The 17,666-nt window shown below is 36.3% G+C and overlaps 1 protein-coding gene across 6 annotated transcripts in view; it reads right to left on the bottom strand.

Annotated features, from left to right (window-relative positions):
• MAP7 (microtubule associated protein 7) overlaps positions 1-17,666 on the bottom strand; it is a 100,702-nt gene that overhangs the window by 33,046 nt on the left and 49,990 nt on the right. For 5 of the 6 annotated variants that reach the window (XM_087971275.1, XM_087971268.1, XM_026666157.2 and 2 more), the window contains exons 2-3: positions 6,478-6,579; positions 4,095-4,160 (exon numbers count right to left, since the gene is read on the bottom strand). In XM_087971275.1, the coding sequence (XP_087827401.1) occupies positions 4,095-4,160; positions 6,478-6,579 (168 nt within the window). Of the gene's footprint in view, positions 1-4,094; positions 4,161-6,477; positions 6,580-11,942; positions 13,886-17,666 lie in introns of those variants that run through there. The other variant, XM_087971280.1, reaches the window with a different exon arrangement.

The following is a 17,666-nucleotide window of genomic DNA, read 5'->3' as shown; positions in this document are numbered from 1 at the left end:
GTGCATAATGACTTGGGGTGGTATGCTTTGTATCCCCATGCACACAGTTCTTAATATAACCACATTTTTTGCACAATATATGTAGATGGTTAGCATATAAACTGAGAAAAGAGAAAGAATCAAGGAAAATACTACAGTTAATAGATTATCAAGGTCAAATGTGCCATGGCAATAAGGAGAAAAAGGCAATTATTCGAGACTTTTATGGACAACTATATAAGCAGGAGGATCTTGATTAGGAAAAAATTAAACAGTATTTACAAAATGCTAACCTACCTAAGATACCTGAAGAGATTGGAGAAATGTTAGAAAGCTCTATAACAATGATGGAATTAACCGAAGCATTCAACAGACAGAATAATGGAAAAGCACCAGGTCCAGATGGGCTTCCGGCAGAATTTTATAAAACATTACAAGAATCGTTGAGCACTCCACTGCTAGAAGTCATGAATGAAGTTATGTTAAATAAGAAAATACCTAAAACATGGCCAGAAGCTTATATTACACTTATTCCAAAAGAAGGGGCCGATCCATTACAAATTAAGAACTATAGACCTATTTCTTTATTGAATGCAGACTATAAAATCTTCGCTTCAATCTTGGCAGAAAGACTTAAAAAATACTTAAATAATTTTATTCACCCTGATCAGAATGGATTTTTACCAAAGAGACAAATTAAAGACAATATGAGGGTAATTCTGGACACTTTGGAATATTATGAGGCGCATCCTGAAAAACAAATGGCTTTGATATTCCTAGAAGCCCAAAAGGCATTTGATAATGTGAATTGGAGATTTATGCTATTATTATTGGAACAGATGGGCTTTGCTAGAAAATTCATTCAAGCAATAGAAGCCATATATTATAAGCAAACGGCAAAAGTAATGATAGAGGGAGAATTTACAGACTCTATTAATATAAGAAAAGGCACAAGACAAGGATGCCCATTATCACCTTTGTTATTTGTACTGACTTTGGAAGTGTTAAATAGAAATATTAGAGAGGACAAAAATATAAAAGGAATGAAAGTTAAAAAGGAGGAATTTAAATTGCAAGCCTTTGCGGATGATTTGGTTTTCATTTTGGAAGACCCTCTAGAGATAGCTTTAAAACTATTGGAAAAGATAGAGATGTACGGTGAGATGGCTGGTCTGAAAATAAATAAAGATAAAACAAAGATTCTGACAAAGAGCATGCTATTAAGACAAAGAGAAGAGTTGGCAGACCTATTAAAAATTCAAGTTACGAACAAGGTTAAATATTTGGGGATACACTTGACCTCAAGATGTATTACATTGAAAGAGAACAACTATATTAAACTTAAACAACAGATAGCATCTGATCTGAAGAAATGGGAAAACCTACAATTGTCATTGATAGGTAGAATTTCAACAATCAAGATGAATATTTTACCCAGAATTTTATATTTGTTTCAAACAATACCAATTAGGCTTGGCAAAGATTATTTTGAAGAATTAAATAAGATTGTGTTGAAGTATATATGGCAAGGTAAGAAAGCGAGAATAAAATTAAAACTCTTACAAGATGCTAGAATTAGAGGATGATTTGGCCTTCCTAATTGGGAGTTGTATTACCAAGCTGCAAATTTAATGTGGGCTAAGGAATGGATAACCTTAAGAAAGACTAGATTGTTGACATTAGAAGGACATGATTTATTACTGGGTTGGCATGCTTTTCTGTGGTATAAGGGAACTAAATCGCAGGGCTATTTTAGAAGGCATTATATACGGTAATCTTTATGGTTGAACTAGGAGAAAATTAAGAGACAATGTTATTTGAAAATCCCAGTCTGGTTATCAACTATTGAAGCTTTTTCTTATCCTATAACATAAAAGGAGGAACAAACAGTTAGATATGGGGAAATATTGGATGAAAAGGTGAACTTAGAACGATGCAAAATCTAGAAGAACAAGGTATAAAGATGAACTGGTTTTCATATGCACAAATACACTCAAGGTATCTTAAAGATTCTAAAACAGAGGGATTTTATGATAAATTGACTGATTTAGATAGGATTTTGACAGGTACTGATGAAAAAGTGATTAAAAAATTATATAGTTATTTATTGGAAATTAAACTAGAGGAAGAACAAGTTAAAGAAACGATGATTGCTTGGGGGAAGAATTTTGGATATGGGATTGATTTGGAGAAATGGCAAAAACTGTGGTCTCAAAATTATAAAATGACAATGTCAACAGCATATAAAGAAAATGTGTATAAGATGTTTTACAGGTGGTATTTTCCCCCAACAAGAATAGCAATAATGTTCAAGAATAAATCCGAAAAGTGCTGGAAATGTCATCAGATACCTGGCTCATATTACCATATGTGGTGGACTTGTGAGGATGCTAGAAAATATTGAACTAGAATTTGCATATGGTTGGAAAAAATGACAAAGAAACATATAGATTTGAAACCAGAGATTTTTTTATTGGGAATCTTACCTGATACATATAATAAAAATTTGAAGTATTTGATTGTAAATGTATTAACAGCAGCTAGGATTGTATTTGCTAAAAACTGGAAGAGCGAGAAAATACCATCAGAGGAAGAAATTATTAAGAAAATATTGGAATGTGCTGAAATGAGTAGATTGACATTTGAAATTAGAGAACAAGAAGATAAACAATTCTATGAAATTTGGGACCTTTTTTATCAATGGCTAGACAATAAAATATAATAATAGAATATTTAGAAACTTAGGAAATAATGAATATATATTTCTTTTTTTTTTCTTTGATACTATCTTTATAAAATTTTATTAAGAATAGACTTGGTATGACCTTAAGATTTGTTATAAAATAAATTAAGTAAATTATAGTTATCTCGTTAAAGTATGAATTAACAAAATTATAGTCAAATGATTGTTTAATAATATTAGGCTATATAATTGTTGATTGATAATATGAGCTATTAGGTAATATAACTGCAATGGAGACTATGAAATGGATGCACAAAAGAAAAGTGGTAAACCAACCGATACACTGTTTGTAAATTCATGAAGGAGGATGATGTTTTTATGTTTAATGTTTTATGTTCTATGTGTTTTTGTTTGTTGTTAAAATCAATAAAACTTTTTTTCAAAAAAAAAAAAAAAAAGAAACCAATCAAGAGATATCATTGTTAATCCAAAAGCTTGTGTCAATTTAGATGAAACTGAGATATGTGCATAATGACTTGGGGTGGTATGCTTTGTATCCCCATGCATACAGTCCTTAATATAACCACAATTTTTGCACAATATATGTTATGAAAAGAACTGCAAAAAAATCAATACTTTGGAGTAGGCCATTTATGCCTTTAAAACCAACCAATTCATTCAGTGCAGAAAATTACTGCCTATTTATCTTGCAGCAAATGTAAAATCTCACTGCGAAATGCATGGGTACCTGAATCTGTGTTTATAATTTCCAAAAGAAATATGCATGCAAACGTATGCATATAACACATTTAATTATACTCATGTCAGACCCACTAGGTAGACCAGACCATAAAATCAACTCTACAGGATGGTTAAAATTACTTTTATTGAGATTGGTTACCATAACAGAACCATGAAAGTCTGATCTCCTTTTTCTTAGAGTTCCATGAATTAGGAAGGTCTCTGTGTGAGCTGCTAAATATTATCTGGATATTCTGGACTTAAAAAATGCTTTGGCACCTGCGAATCTATGTCAAGGTCATCTTCCTTATTTTCTACACCTATCCTAACTCATGGTATCAAATGCAAGAATCCTATCTATTTCTCTCTCTCATATTTATAAGACTGCTTAGATCAATTTGTGGCATTGTATAAATTTTAAAACAAATCCAAGACAACAAAAGAAATAAAAAATAGAAACAACCAGGGAGCTAATGTGCTACAATACATTAATACAATGTCACTCAGGGGACATATATTCCACCCAATCCAAGACAAGGAATAAGCCAGGCCTCCAAATTTCATTTAAAGCAGTATTGATATTACTTGAACCTTGGTCAGGGGAGCAATACAATCCAGAGGACAGTAATACTGTGCTTTGAGAACCCATCAACAAGGAAATTTATCTGGTTTATTAGTAAGTATGACTTACCTAAAACCTTTTCATTTTCTACTCTTCGTTCTCTGGCCAGTCGTTGTCTTTCATCAACTTTTAGTGCTGGTATACAATTAGTGAAAACAATGTAAGATTTAGGCTCCAAATCTATTCATCTTATATGAATGGCAGCTGTTCCTAAATTCTACAGAACCTACTTCTAAGCATCAATACATAGAAATCTATTCTTAGGATGTCATGTTAAAAAATGCAGGATTCTAAAACCAATTCAGAATTTATTTCGTAACAAAATAAAAAGGAGAGTATTTATTTAACAACTTGTGAAGTTTTTCCCCCACACCATATTCAAGAGCATCTTATTAAAATCTTCCTCAACTATATATCTTCTAGGTATTAGTTGGGAACTTGGAATTACATTTTTGACACATCTGGGAAACAGAGGACTGGTTTAAGCCATCATTATTTAGGATATCCATCATCATTTTAATCAGTTCCATAAATCAGCTAGAAAACTTACATTAAAATAAATACCCTGGAACATGTACATTTCTATATTATTGAAGATTTCTAGATTTCTCCCTGAAATCTTCAATACTTCGAAATATTAATAATCAAAAGTCATTGGGTTGCTATCCCATATTTTTCCCCTTTAATGTTCTTTTTTTCCTTGAAAAGAAAATATATGGTGGGGAAAAATGAGAGATAATAATGGGAATAGTTTGCGTGTTTGACAAGGTCATTTAAAGCTCTCAAAATAAGTGAATGAGGCAAAACAATTTCATATTAAAAGCTTCATCTAGAAGTACTCCATAGTGTTCTCTGTCCAGCAATATTAAGATTCTTTCAATGGTGTGAACCCCAGTCTCCAATTGCAGAGTGCTCACACTGGAGAACCTCTGAATGAGAGCTTGTTAAGAAGCTTACATTAGAATTAATTCACAACAACATGCTGTAGAATCCTATCCCATCCTACAGGTAATCGTCTACTTACAGCTGCAACGGGGACCACAATTTTCACTGCTAAGCAAGGGGGTTAAGTGATTCACTTCCAATTTTACAATCTTTTTTGTCATGGCTTTTCAAGCAAATCACTGCAGTTATTAAAGGGAATCGCACAATCATTAAGCAAATCCGGCTTCCCCCGTTGACTTTGCTTGTCAGAAGCCAGATGGGAGGATCGTAAATGATGATCATGTGATCCCAGGCCTTTGAAACCATCATAAAGCTATGCTGGTTGCCAAGTGCCCAAATTTTGATCATGTGAATCTTGCGGATGTAATAGCTGTAGTGTATTTAAATAGAGACTTCTAGGGCGATGTTCCTGTTGATTAACAGAAGCAACGATACGATTGGTTAGTAACGTTAGTACCTGATTGGCCACCAATAGTGGCGGGAAGTTTAACTAAATGTCATTGGTTGCGAGCCATGGAGCAGCCGCTATAAAAAGGGCTGCTGCAGTTGAAGTTACTGTTATTATTAAAGAGCTGAATTCAACTCCGGTCTGCGAGTCTCTTTACTGGCGACAGAACAATAGCAGTAGCACTTAGACTTATATACAGCTTCACAGTGCTTTTACAGTTCTCTCTAAGCAGTTTACAGAACATATTGCCCCCAACAATTTGGCTCCTCATTTTACCGACTTCAGAAGAATGGAAGGCTGAGTCAACCTTGAACCAGTCAGGACTGAACTCATGGCAGCTGGCAGTCAGCAGAAGTAGTCTGCAGTACTGCATTCTAACCACTGTGCCACCACAGCTCTTTAATGACGGCTGTAAGTGCTGTTGTAACTTTGAATGGTCACAAAATTGTTGTAAGTTGAGGACTACATATAACACTATAAGAATTACTTCTTATACTAAAATAAGGTAGTATGTATTCACTTTTTTTCTCATAGGATACATGAATTATTCTCTCCAAAACACTGGGTTCTAAATATATTATTTTTCAGAATTCACAGCTAATGGTATTTTTTCTTCTACTGCCATAGCTGCTAGCTGCTAGTTTTTTGCAGGGACACACAAATGAGAGAGTAATCAGTAAGGCAGGCACTTACGTTATCTTTTTTCTGTTTAGAATCATCAATTCAATAACAAGCATGAAGACAGTTGCAGGGCAAATAAAATGTCGTACTATTTCAAATAGTAATATCTATTGACTGTATTTACTATGCTTATGTATTGTTGTCTTCCTAATAACAATCTTGCAACAGTCTGCTGAATTACTTAAAATAAAGCAATAACAATGCCCACGGTAAGTGGATTAAAAATCAGCAAACAATTTACATACAAAACAGCATACTTGAAATGGAACTAAAACAGCAATATTTAAAATTTATAGAATGATGGTGCTTTAAAATATAACAATCCTGTCACATTCCAGTTCATGGAAAACACTGGGAAGAGTTAAGTTACTATAATACCTGTCTTGGGTCCTGCAGGATTAGTGCCCTGCCCTAAAAGGGCAGAAGAGGGCCGGCTGGATGAGGCAGCTTTTTTATCTGGTACTTTAGTGTTTTCAGATACTAAAATGAAGAGAGAAAAGAAAAATAAATGAATTAACCATATCAATACAATCTCTGTTTTTTTCTCCCTGAGATAATCAATGCCAACCCTTCATTTACAGGTAGTTTTTGACTACAATTGGGACCAAAATTTCTGTCGTGAGTCGGTGCAGTCATATGATCACCATGTGATTGGACCCAAGTTTATGATTATTTTTTGCTGAGTTGTTAAGCGGATCACTTATGTGCTCATGAAGCAAGTCGTGTATTTGTTAAGCGAATCCAGTTTCCTCAATTGACATTTTTTCGTCGGAAACTGGCTGGGAAAGTTGCCCATTGGAATCGCCTGACTGCAACCAGGCATAAATCTGAGCCAGTTGCCACGTCCAAACTGCAATCATATGATTGTGGAGTGGTCATGAGAGGATCATAAGTTATAAATCATTTTTTCCCGAGGCCAGAGTAACTTTGAACCATTGTTAAACGAATGGTTGTAAGTCAAGGACTATCAGTACATGAATTAGGATGAGGCACAGAATGGCAACATATATCTTCCTTGATCTGCATTCCTCCATCTTGATACCTTTAAGGTGTGTGAAGTCCATGCATCTTATAGTTGGCAAAATTGAGGGACAGTGTTCTACATAATGCTGGATTACAATTTCTAGCAATCCCAGTCAGATGGCCAGTGGCACAGAACAGAGGTGGAATTCAGCAGGTTCTGACTGGTTCTGGAGAACCAGTAGCAGAAATTTTGAGTAGTTTGGGGGAACCGGCAAGTACCACCTCTGACTGGCCCCGCCCCCATCTATTCTCTGCCTCCCGATTCCCAGCTGATCTTTTGTTGCCCTGCACAGGAGAACGGAGCTGGAAAGCAGGTTAGTTGGGTGGGGAGGGAATGGGGGTTTTGCAGTAACCTTTCCCTGCCACACCCACCAAGCCACACCACACCCAGCAAGCTATGCCCATAGAACCGGTAGTAAAAAAAAAATTGAATCCCACCACTGGCACAGAAAGCAAGGAGCTGTAGTTCAGGAACACTCTGGGGAAATCACAAGTTCTATGACTGAAAACAGATGAGCTGCATCTGCTAAAAAAATAACTGGCCTTCTCTTGACTGGGAGCAGGTGTTAAGGTTTCAGTAAACACATAATCTAGCATTGAATTTTCAGCCCTTTGGGTGTAACAGAAAACAGCCCCTGTGGAATTAGGAGGTCTAATGTAAGATATATCTAAGATATTCTCGGGCAGCTGTTCCCAAAGCATGATCTCGGGACCCCTGAGCGGTCTCGGGGGGTGTGTGTGTCTGCAAAGTCCAATAAATCTTTTTAAAAAGCTTAGTTTTAATTTCTGATACAGTAAATATTAATACAGGCAGTCCTTGATTTATGGTCACAATTGAGCCCAACATTTATGTTGCTAAGTGAAAAATTTGTTAAATGAGTTTTGCCCCATTTTACTTTTGTTAAGTGAATCACTGCAGTTGTTAAATGAGTAACACGGTTGTTAAGTGAATCTGGTTTTCTCGTTGCTTGTCAGAAGGTCACAAAAGGTGATCACATGACTCTGGTACACTGCAACTGTCATAAATGTGAGTCAGTTGTCAAGCACAGGATTTACATCCGAACATAAATCACGTGACCATGGAGATGCTAAAAATGGTCGTAAAACAGTCATAAGTCACTTTTTTCAATGATGATGTAACTTCAAACGGTCACTAAATGAACTGTTGTAAGCCGAGGACTACCTGTACATACAATCTACATAAACGAAAGCTCTTTGGGGCCCTCAATAATTTTTAAGAATGTAAAGGGTTCTGGGACCAAAATGTTTGAGAACCACTGTTCTAAAGAAACATTCAGCATTGCTGTATTCAAACTACATTGGAATGGATGGCACCACTACAAACACATTCATATTTATTTATCACAATAACAGCCTTTCCCATTTTTACAATCTATTTTTATTGCACAGTAGTTCCCATGATTCTTTACTGGCATTACCAAAGGTAAAAAAATTGGCACATTACACATGGCAACCTTACTTACAGTACAGCAATCCACTCCAAGTGGTGGGATTCAAACTTTTTAACTACCGGTTCTATGGGCGTGGCTTGGTGGGCATGGCAGGAGAAGGTTACTTCAAAATCCCCATTCCCTCCCCACCCCACTAACCTGCTTTCCAGCTCCGTTCTCCTGTGCAAAGCAACAAAAGAAGACCCAGCCAATCAGCTGGGACTTGGGAGGCAGACAACAGATGGGGGCGGGGCCAGTCAGAGGTAGTATTTGCCAGTTCTCCAAATTACTCATAATTTCCGCTACTGGTTCTCCAGAACTGGTCAGAACCTGCTGAATACCACTTCTGATCCACTCCAATGTAGTTATTACATTAGCAGCCATGCTGCTTCGTAAAAAGGTTGAGAATCATTCCATGCAGAAAAAGATGTATAGTTTTTTAAAAACACTTTTATATTTCCATGTCCCATTCAAGCACACCTAAGGCCATTCAGTGACATGGGAAATCTGTGCAGCCTCTCAGGGCATGCTAGCCAAAATATTGGAGAAAGTGCTATCGATGTAGTTCTTGAAAGTTTTTCTACCTAAAACTCCCCCTAATATTATACAGGTACTCCTTGACTTATGGCTTTAATGGAATTCCCCTTGTAAGTCATGATGGTCGTAAGTTAGACCAGATCTAATTTCAAAATATTTCTTTGACACAGTCATTAAGCATGGTCCTTAAGTGAATCCATGTATTCCTTTGGGAGGTTTTTTTTTTTTTTTGCTGTAAACCAGTCCCAAAGTCATAAATTGCCCATGAAAGTGCTCCAGTAGCTGTCCCCTGGGACCAAAGGGGTAGATGCAGTAGCCAGAACTATGGAAACAGGATGTAAGTAGCTGGGCGGCAGTTGCTGTCATCATAACAGTACATCACTAAGCAAGGATTATCTGTATTATATTGTTTTCCTGATTTCAGGTTTAATATTAAAGCATTCAAACAGGATATTGTAAAGCTCCTGTAAAGATGCACACACATATTATTTCAATGATATAGATTGGCAATTCATTGGAGGTGCAACTGGCACAGGATATCATGTATTTAATAACACAGTGGACATAAAGCTAAGAGAGCATCACTTTGCTGACTTTGTCTGAGCTCAGAAGCAGAATAAGATAAACTATGATTAATACTAGAAGGAGGGGGGTCACTTCGGAATTGCCAGGCTACCGGATAGACTGGAAAGTAGAAACACAACAACAAACCATCTTGGAAGAAGGGTAACACAAGCTCTTATGCTACCCTTCCAAGAACACTGCATAGAAAAGAACCTTAGTCAAGGGGCTTTTCTTATCTTTGTTCCTCTCTGAAGTCCCTATTTAATCACTGATATAAAACCATAATAAACTTGCAATTCATAACATTGCTGAAACCAAAAGCCAGTAAGCTGTATTTATTTGCAGTTCAAAAGAAGCCACTTCAGAAAAGATAAGGCAAAGAGAGTAGAGCTTCTGGTAATAAAGTATTTGAAAGTTCTTCTTTTTCTAAAAACATGTTTTAAAAAGAAGTAATTAACATGATGGCCAAAGATTTTATCTATCTATCTATCTATCTATCTATCTATCTATCTATCTATCTATCTATCTATCTATCTATCTATCTAATAAAATTATTTATTTCTTATAATTCCTAATGCTTTCCCCTGCAACATGTAGCTTTTAAAGTGTTTCCCCATATGTTCATGATCTATATCCGTGATGGCGAACCTATGGCACAGCTGATTTTTTTGAGGTTTGAGAACTTTTTTGATCTCCCAAAGGCTTGAGGAAGGCTTCTGCAAGCTTTGCAGGCCAAAAACTAGCCTTGTTTCGTCACTTCCTTTTCCCCCAAAAAATAGCTGAAAATGCACTGCTGTGAGGCGCAGTGCAGGTAAGGGGGTGGCAGGGGTGGGGTGGGGTGGGGTATTGCACGCGCATGTGTAGAGGGCATGGGGGGGCGCATTGCCTTTGTGCATGCACAGTTTTGGGCACAGGAGCCCAAAAATCTCAAGGGTCTTCAAACTTGGCAAGTTTAAGACTTGTGGACTTGAATTCCTGAGCTAACATGACTGGAGGAGGGATTCTGAGAGTTGAAGTCCACAAGTCTTAAAGCTGTCAAGTTTGAAGACCCCTGATCCATATTCCAATACATATGGGATTAATTTCATACATCATTCCAGGCATTCTGATTACAATTTTCAGCAAACTGAAGAAGGATTAAAATTTAAAGTCAAACCCTCACCAGTGGAAAGGTTTCACCAATAGCACAATATCTGAAATTGGTCTAGTTGTGTCAACGAGGGGTCATGATTACTGCTTCTGGTAGGTGCCTTTCATTGAAATCTCAACTTTGCTTTCTTTGAACATAGACTTCAAATGGTGTTATTATATTTCTATTTACAGTGGTCTCTTTAGCAACATCCTTCAGGAAAACTAATCACTTTTTAAAAAAAGGAAATATGCAATAACATATATAAAATAATTGAGTAATTAAATTAAAATTTAGATGGGTAAACTGTACTTTATACCTAATTTTATATATAATATCTTTATATCTAATCGAGGGACCATTTTAAAAGGTCCAGAAAAATAAATTTTATAGTCATTCTGGCATCAAAAAGTTTTCTAAAAATACAGCCCAAGCGAACCATCTGGGAATACTATTCCAGATACAGTTAAAGGCTAGGAAAACGCTATAATAATGGCCTAATCCCCAAGCCAACATCCATTTATCTTCAAGGGGCAGGACATCCTGAAAAGACTCATGAGGAACACTTCAACACAAAGTAGCTGTTTATATTGCTCATAGGTAGTATAAGCCCCAAGAAAATTGATGTAGCAAAAAACTGTGCAGAACTATGATAAAAAAAGAAAAAAAAACCTGACCAAATTTTAATACACTAATCTAAATGTCTCCCTTTCCAGTTATGTGGTTTATTTCCTTCTACTTACTTTCCCCTAGTTTTCATATGATAAACTTGCTGTTATTCAGCTTCTTAAATACTCCATAAATGTATTATGCATAAGTAACTTTATTCTTTAATATGAAAGATTCAGTTTTAAGAGTAGAGATTTTGACTTAATTCTTTTTTTTTTTCTCTTTTGATTCAATCTGGCAACAGACTTGCAGGAATACATTATACTGGTTAGCTCATTCTTTATTTTATCCCATAAAATTATAATCACACATGATGTCTAGATTTGAATGTTATGTAAAACAGGGAACAGCCACTTCCAACAACATTTCATCACCTTACCATTTTACAAGTAGAAATAAAAAACATTTAATATTCTTTCATACTCCTCTCTCTTTTCCTAATCTCAAGTACAGAAGATTGTGGTACTTACTTCGACTCTCCCCAAACCTGCTCCATATTCCACACTTAAAGTTATATGCAGACTGCATTTTGTTTTCAGCCCAACATTCCAGATTGCATAGTATTCCCACCTAAAGCATTCTCCTACAAAAAGTATGTAGAAGAGGTACAGAAAGCACAATTTTGGGCAGGTTAGAGCAGGTCAGGGTTGAGCACAGTGGGATGCCAATCAAGAAGAGCCAAAATATTTAACAAAAATGTTTCAATCAACCACAGCAAAACAAACACTGCTGGGCACAGCAGTGGTCCCAACAGTAATTTTTCCTGTGCTGAGTATATTATTTGTACTTTGCAAATGCAAATGCAAAAAAAAAGAGTCATGCTTCAGGAAAAAAACCCATCTTGGTAGAAGACAGAGAGAGATACAATAGGAAAAATTGCATTGGTAATTAATGAATTTATCCTCCAATTAAGTGGCTCCTGCAATCTGTCATCCAAATCGTAGCATGTACTCTTTTTTTCTTCTGCTTAAAATCTTTAGTCCTTGTAGTATCTAGTTTCTAAAATTATCACTCATCTTTTATTATGATTCACACTTGCCAGGTTAACCAAAACAAGTCTATTTTCCATGAGAAATAATTATCTATAATTAATTCCCAAAAATCTCATAGTAAAGGTCAATGTTTTCAATTTATCTGGACTCTTATTTCATTTATAGCTTTCTTAGATCAAAATCTTATTTAGCTTTTTTGCTTATTTCAAATTCTTTAAGTTCTTCAGTTTTTAATTAATTTTTCTTTTGTTCGGGTTGTAGACAAACTCACCACAAAAAAAGACTTTTTAAATCTGTTGTTCTGATTCTATTGAATAAGTTTAGAATAGTTAATAGGCAATTTCAAAAAGTGACTAGAAAATAAAAGATTTGGCTCCAATGAAAGTAAATTGGTTTTTGCACAATACTAGTAATAGGTGTGCTATTACAGAGGAAAGAAGATCTTTGCTCTTGTCAAGCTGGGTCGAAAAGATGCCACCAGGGGTGGGATTCTACCGGTTCAGCCCAGTTCTATAGAACCGGTAGCTCTGAAGATCAGCTGATACCAAACCGGTTCGCTCTGAAGATCTTCTTTTCTTTGGTTGGGTTCACCCACCCGGGCGGGCTCTAGGCTGTCCTTTATTCCCTGCTAAAGCAATCTTAGTTGCTTTGCGCGGCACAGCTGAGTGCTCACCAAACCGGTTGTTATGCCAGTAGGATCTGACCCCTGGATGCCACACTTCCTTTTGAGAGATGGTGAGTCCTGCAGTCTTGAAAAAGGATGTGAAAAATTAATAACTACAGGTCTGTAACCCAAGGATCCTTCTCGATCCACTGTTACTGCTGGGTGGGTATATGAAAACTATGTATTACCCAATCTCCAATCCCTCATTTGATGGAAGGTTTTTAGGAGGATGGTGGAAAATTAGAATGCTCTAGACTAAAAGAAGTAGGTTATCTAGACCACTTTCAATCAGGGTCCAATCTGGCACAGGATAGAAATGGCATTGTCATTCAAGTGGATTACTTTTGTTGGAATTTGGATAATGCACCCTGCATGGCCTTATGAGATTTCTTAGCTCTCTTCAATGCTACCCATCAAACTATCTTCCTGGATCATCTTTGAAAGTTGAGAACAAAGAAGTCTAAAGCTGCATCTTAGCAGGGATTGTTGGTTAGTTATGGCTATCTGTTAGCCCTATTGTTACCTTAAGAGAAAGAGGCTACATCTGAAACAGTAGACCTATAACCCAAGGATCCTCTTGGATTCACTGTTAGTGCTGGATGGGTATATGAAAGCTTTGGCCAGGATTTGTTGTAATTTCTGAGCCCTTCTCAAAAATATTTAGCAAGGGCCTGGAAAAAGATGTCTATCTAGAAAATGTTTTCCAGAAAAGGATGTCTCTATCACATTAGCTATAACAAGCTACACATGCCACATAATCCTGATTCATGTTCCTTCTCAATCCAGAGCTGGGTGGATGACTGAGTATTTTCTCTTATCCCAACCTACCACACAGGAACTGCGATAAAGAAAAGGCAAGACAGAGAAAAGGCAGATTATAAATAATGAATCCTATTCCATTTTTATTTCTTTTCGAAAGGTCATAGTGCATAATATATACAGTACATTAAACCTGCCTTCTAATGTTCTACTCTCTGAAATTACCTTTCTTACTTGAAGGTTATCTAGCTTTCATATGACTTTAGCCTCCGCTCCTCTCAACATTCTTTATCTACTTGTTTTCATGCCAGTTTCTCCTGTTCCATATAATACTTTGGTTATAATTTTCAACATCCCATCTTCTCAAAGAAAATTTCATCATTTCTAAAGTCTCACTGAAAATACTAGAAATAACTGCAAGTTAAAATAAGAGCCACTTTGGTGCAAGTTACACCAGGCTATAAATTTGGAAACTATGGGTTCTATTTGCACCTTAGGCACAAGGCCAACTGGGTGAACTTGGGCCATTTGCTCTTCAATATTTGATAGTGTGGCAGTTGAATTATGCTTCAATATATGATGACTGAAGCAGCTGAAAGTAAATTATATTTCAATATGTGTTTCTCTACAATGCATCCCATGACACAGCTTGTAGTGTAAAGGACTTATTTACTTGAGCATCCATTTAATCATTCACATATCTAGTTCATGTCATATATGTTAGGCCTTCAGGTGATTAAATATTCAACTTCTGGCCTTCAAGTTCTTCGAGCAGATTATGATGCTGTAAACTATACAAATGCAGAAAAAATAATAGCTTAAGAGTGAAGAGAAGGACCAGGGGAGACATGATAGCAGTGTTCCAATATTTGAGGGGCTGCCACAGAGAGGAAGGGGTCAAGCTATTTTCTAAAGCACCCGAAGGCCAGACAAGGAATAATGGATGGAAACTGAACAAGGAGAGATTTAACCTGGAAATAAGGAGAAACTTTCTGACAGTGAGAACAATCAATCAATGGAACAGCTTGTCCTCGGAAGTTGTGGGAGCGCCATCACTTGGGACTTTCAAGAAGAGATTGGACTGCCATTTGTCAGAAATGGTGTAGGGTCTCCCGCTTGGGTGGGGAGTTGGATTAGATGACCTACACTGTCCCTTCCAACTCTGATTATCTGTTATCTGTTAGATTAGGGAACTATGTTTGTCCCTAACCTGGTTTTCTACTCTTATGTGTCAGATAATCTACACTATGCTTTCTGGAGCCAAACAATGATGTACAATCATGGACAATCAATGTAAAAAGGCATAGGGATCAATTCTTCTTTTTAAAGCCTCAATCTTACTCTAATTTTATAAAATCAAGCATCATGCTGTTTCTAGTCCGGAGCTTTTTGAAGAATTATATCAACATTCTATCCAATTATATCTGCTGCTTCCGGACAGGCATCTTGTGATATACTGGTAATAGCCTCCTATTGCCTTGCTTTTTCCTAATTATGCTCCTAGAATGTATTTAAGTGGTCTGCAAATACAGGAGGGAAGGAAGCAAGAAGACACATTAGACAAGGGGGCACCTATACAATTATGTAGTACAAGAATAAGGTCTATATCAACAGTACTTGAAAACACAAGGCGGGGAATTGTTTGGGGGCCATGTGAATTTACTGAAATTACATAGCTTTTATTAAAGCAATCTTTGTTTTGAAATGAATTTTTTCAATGCCTATTGTTACCTTTGGATGTTGCACCTAAGAAAACAATTTTTTTTGGAAAAAAATGTTTAGCTTGTATACAAACTCAGGTATTTATTGTGCAAATAACTAAAAAATTTAAATTCATAAGAGGACTGTAAAAAGTGTTTTTTAGCCTTATTATATGACATATATCCTTTTTCATCTGACATTTAACAATTCATTTTAGGTTCCTCCAATAAAACATTTTCACTGAAATTCTTATTAAATCTACTGAGTTATAGGAAGGGGAGGAAGGGGAGGGAAAGAAAGGAAGCTCCATTTTGTATATTAAACTCCCACTTAGTATGTTCTGGAAGGTTTCAGATGATCTATAAGACCAGCAGCAGGACAGGCAAACATGCTCTGTTATAGCTTCCTTACCGAAGGAAGGAAGAGATGTGATCTGTTTTCTGAATGGGCTTCTAATGTCCGCTGCTAGGAGGGAAGCTGAAACTAAGCATTATTTAGGTCTATATGCAACTCTGACTGAAATAACATACTCAAAAATAAAGAACCAGGCCTGGGGCACACAGGTTATCGAAGCAACTATAGTAGACATTCGTGCCTTTCCTCTCCTATATTTCAGCATAGTGTGAATAGGCAAAGTGGAGCATTTGGCAACGATCTGAACGATCTAGTGGCGGTTCAAAGAATTAACTGAAAATAATTCTCTATTCCCGGAAGAAATCAATAGCAAAGCATTTCTGTACCGTTGCCAAGAAAACTATATGAATGCATCTATGTAATACCCAGGAGTCACATCAATGTGAAGGACTCTTTGCTTTCACCTTCATTCACTCCAAGAGCGGCAGCATCCCTTGTATTGTGATATCTGAGAAAAAAGGTATATACTGGGCCCACATTCATGCAAACATTTAGGGTACAACCCGCCTAAAGAGTCAGAAACTCTCATTAGCAAAGAACTTTTTAAAAATGAAGTGAGTTCCCTGGCAATCGAAAGAAAAACAAAAGGTTGAACAACATATAAAAAAACACTTTGGCATGATGTGACAAACCAACCAGCAAGACAAAATAAACAATTATTTCTGTGCTGCTGCTGCTTCCTTACCAGCTTTTAGTCATCATACACTCCAAAATCTAATAAAGAAAGAAATAAAAATTGCCATCTGCCTTTCAAGAGAGAACTCATCTTGCATTGTTGTTTTTAAAGAGTCCAATAATTTGATATTCTGTTCCAAAAAGCCAATATAATTAGTGCATACCAGAAAGAAGTACAGTCAGCAATATTATTATGAAGCATACTGTTCTCAAGATCTGCCAAATTGATTTCACTGAACTGCAATATCACAGTCGATTGTTTATACAACTTTCAGATCTTATCTAATGCTTTCCGGGTAATTTTTCTTCCACTGAGCTTCATCCAAGTGCTACTGATGGATTTTGAAGCTGATTAAATATAAGCTACAGACAACTAAGATAACTTGTCTATTCCACTTTAGATCTCTCCTTTCTGCTCAAAAGACAGTCAAAGCAGATTCTTCTTGAAGAATGGATAAAATCTTGTTGCAAGGGCAGCCCCTTTCCTTCTGATGCCCACCAAAGACAATGGAATTGCCCTTTGAAGTTATAAACATATCTGAAGGGCATCCTGTTTAGATATGCTGAACTAAAACTCTATGATAAATTGAGGTTACAATTGTGGAAATTCTTAGCTAAGTCTAAATATTACTGAATTTAATAATTATTTCTGAATATACACACAGTAGACTACACTATTAAAAACTAACAAATTTAGTATGGTATAAATGATCATTGTCTAGATGCTATTTAGCAGGTAGGGAGAAATGAGTTTCAGAAGATGAGATCAAGAATCCATGACAGCACTACTGCACAATACACCCGACCTAATCAAATACATTAAGATTAAAATACCCACAATCATGGACCTTATCGACTAATGCCTTACCACTTGTTTTCAGTTTGATGGACAAATATACCAACAAACCAGAGGAACACTCATGGGATCACCACTCTGAGGACTCACAACAAAAATCATAATGTAATGCCTAGAAACTATAGCATTCCTA

Source organism: Notechis scutatus, chromosome 1 (genome assembly GCF_049901735.1).
Source record: "Notechis scutatus isolate UNSWTSFEM ecotype Mainland chromosome 1, rNotScu1.2, whole genome shotgun sequence".
Lineage (NCBI taxonomy): Eukaryota > Metazoa > Chordata > Lepidosauria > Squamata > Elapidae > Notechis > Notechis scutatus.
Note: the sequence above shows the minus strand (reverse complement) of the source record. Positions and strands in the feature narration are given on the sequence as shown.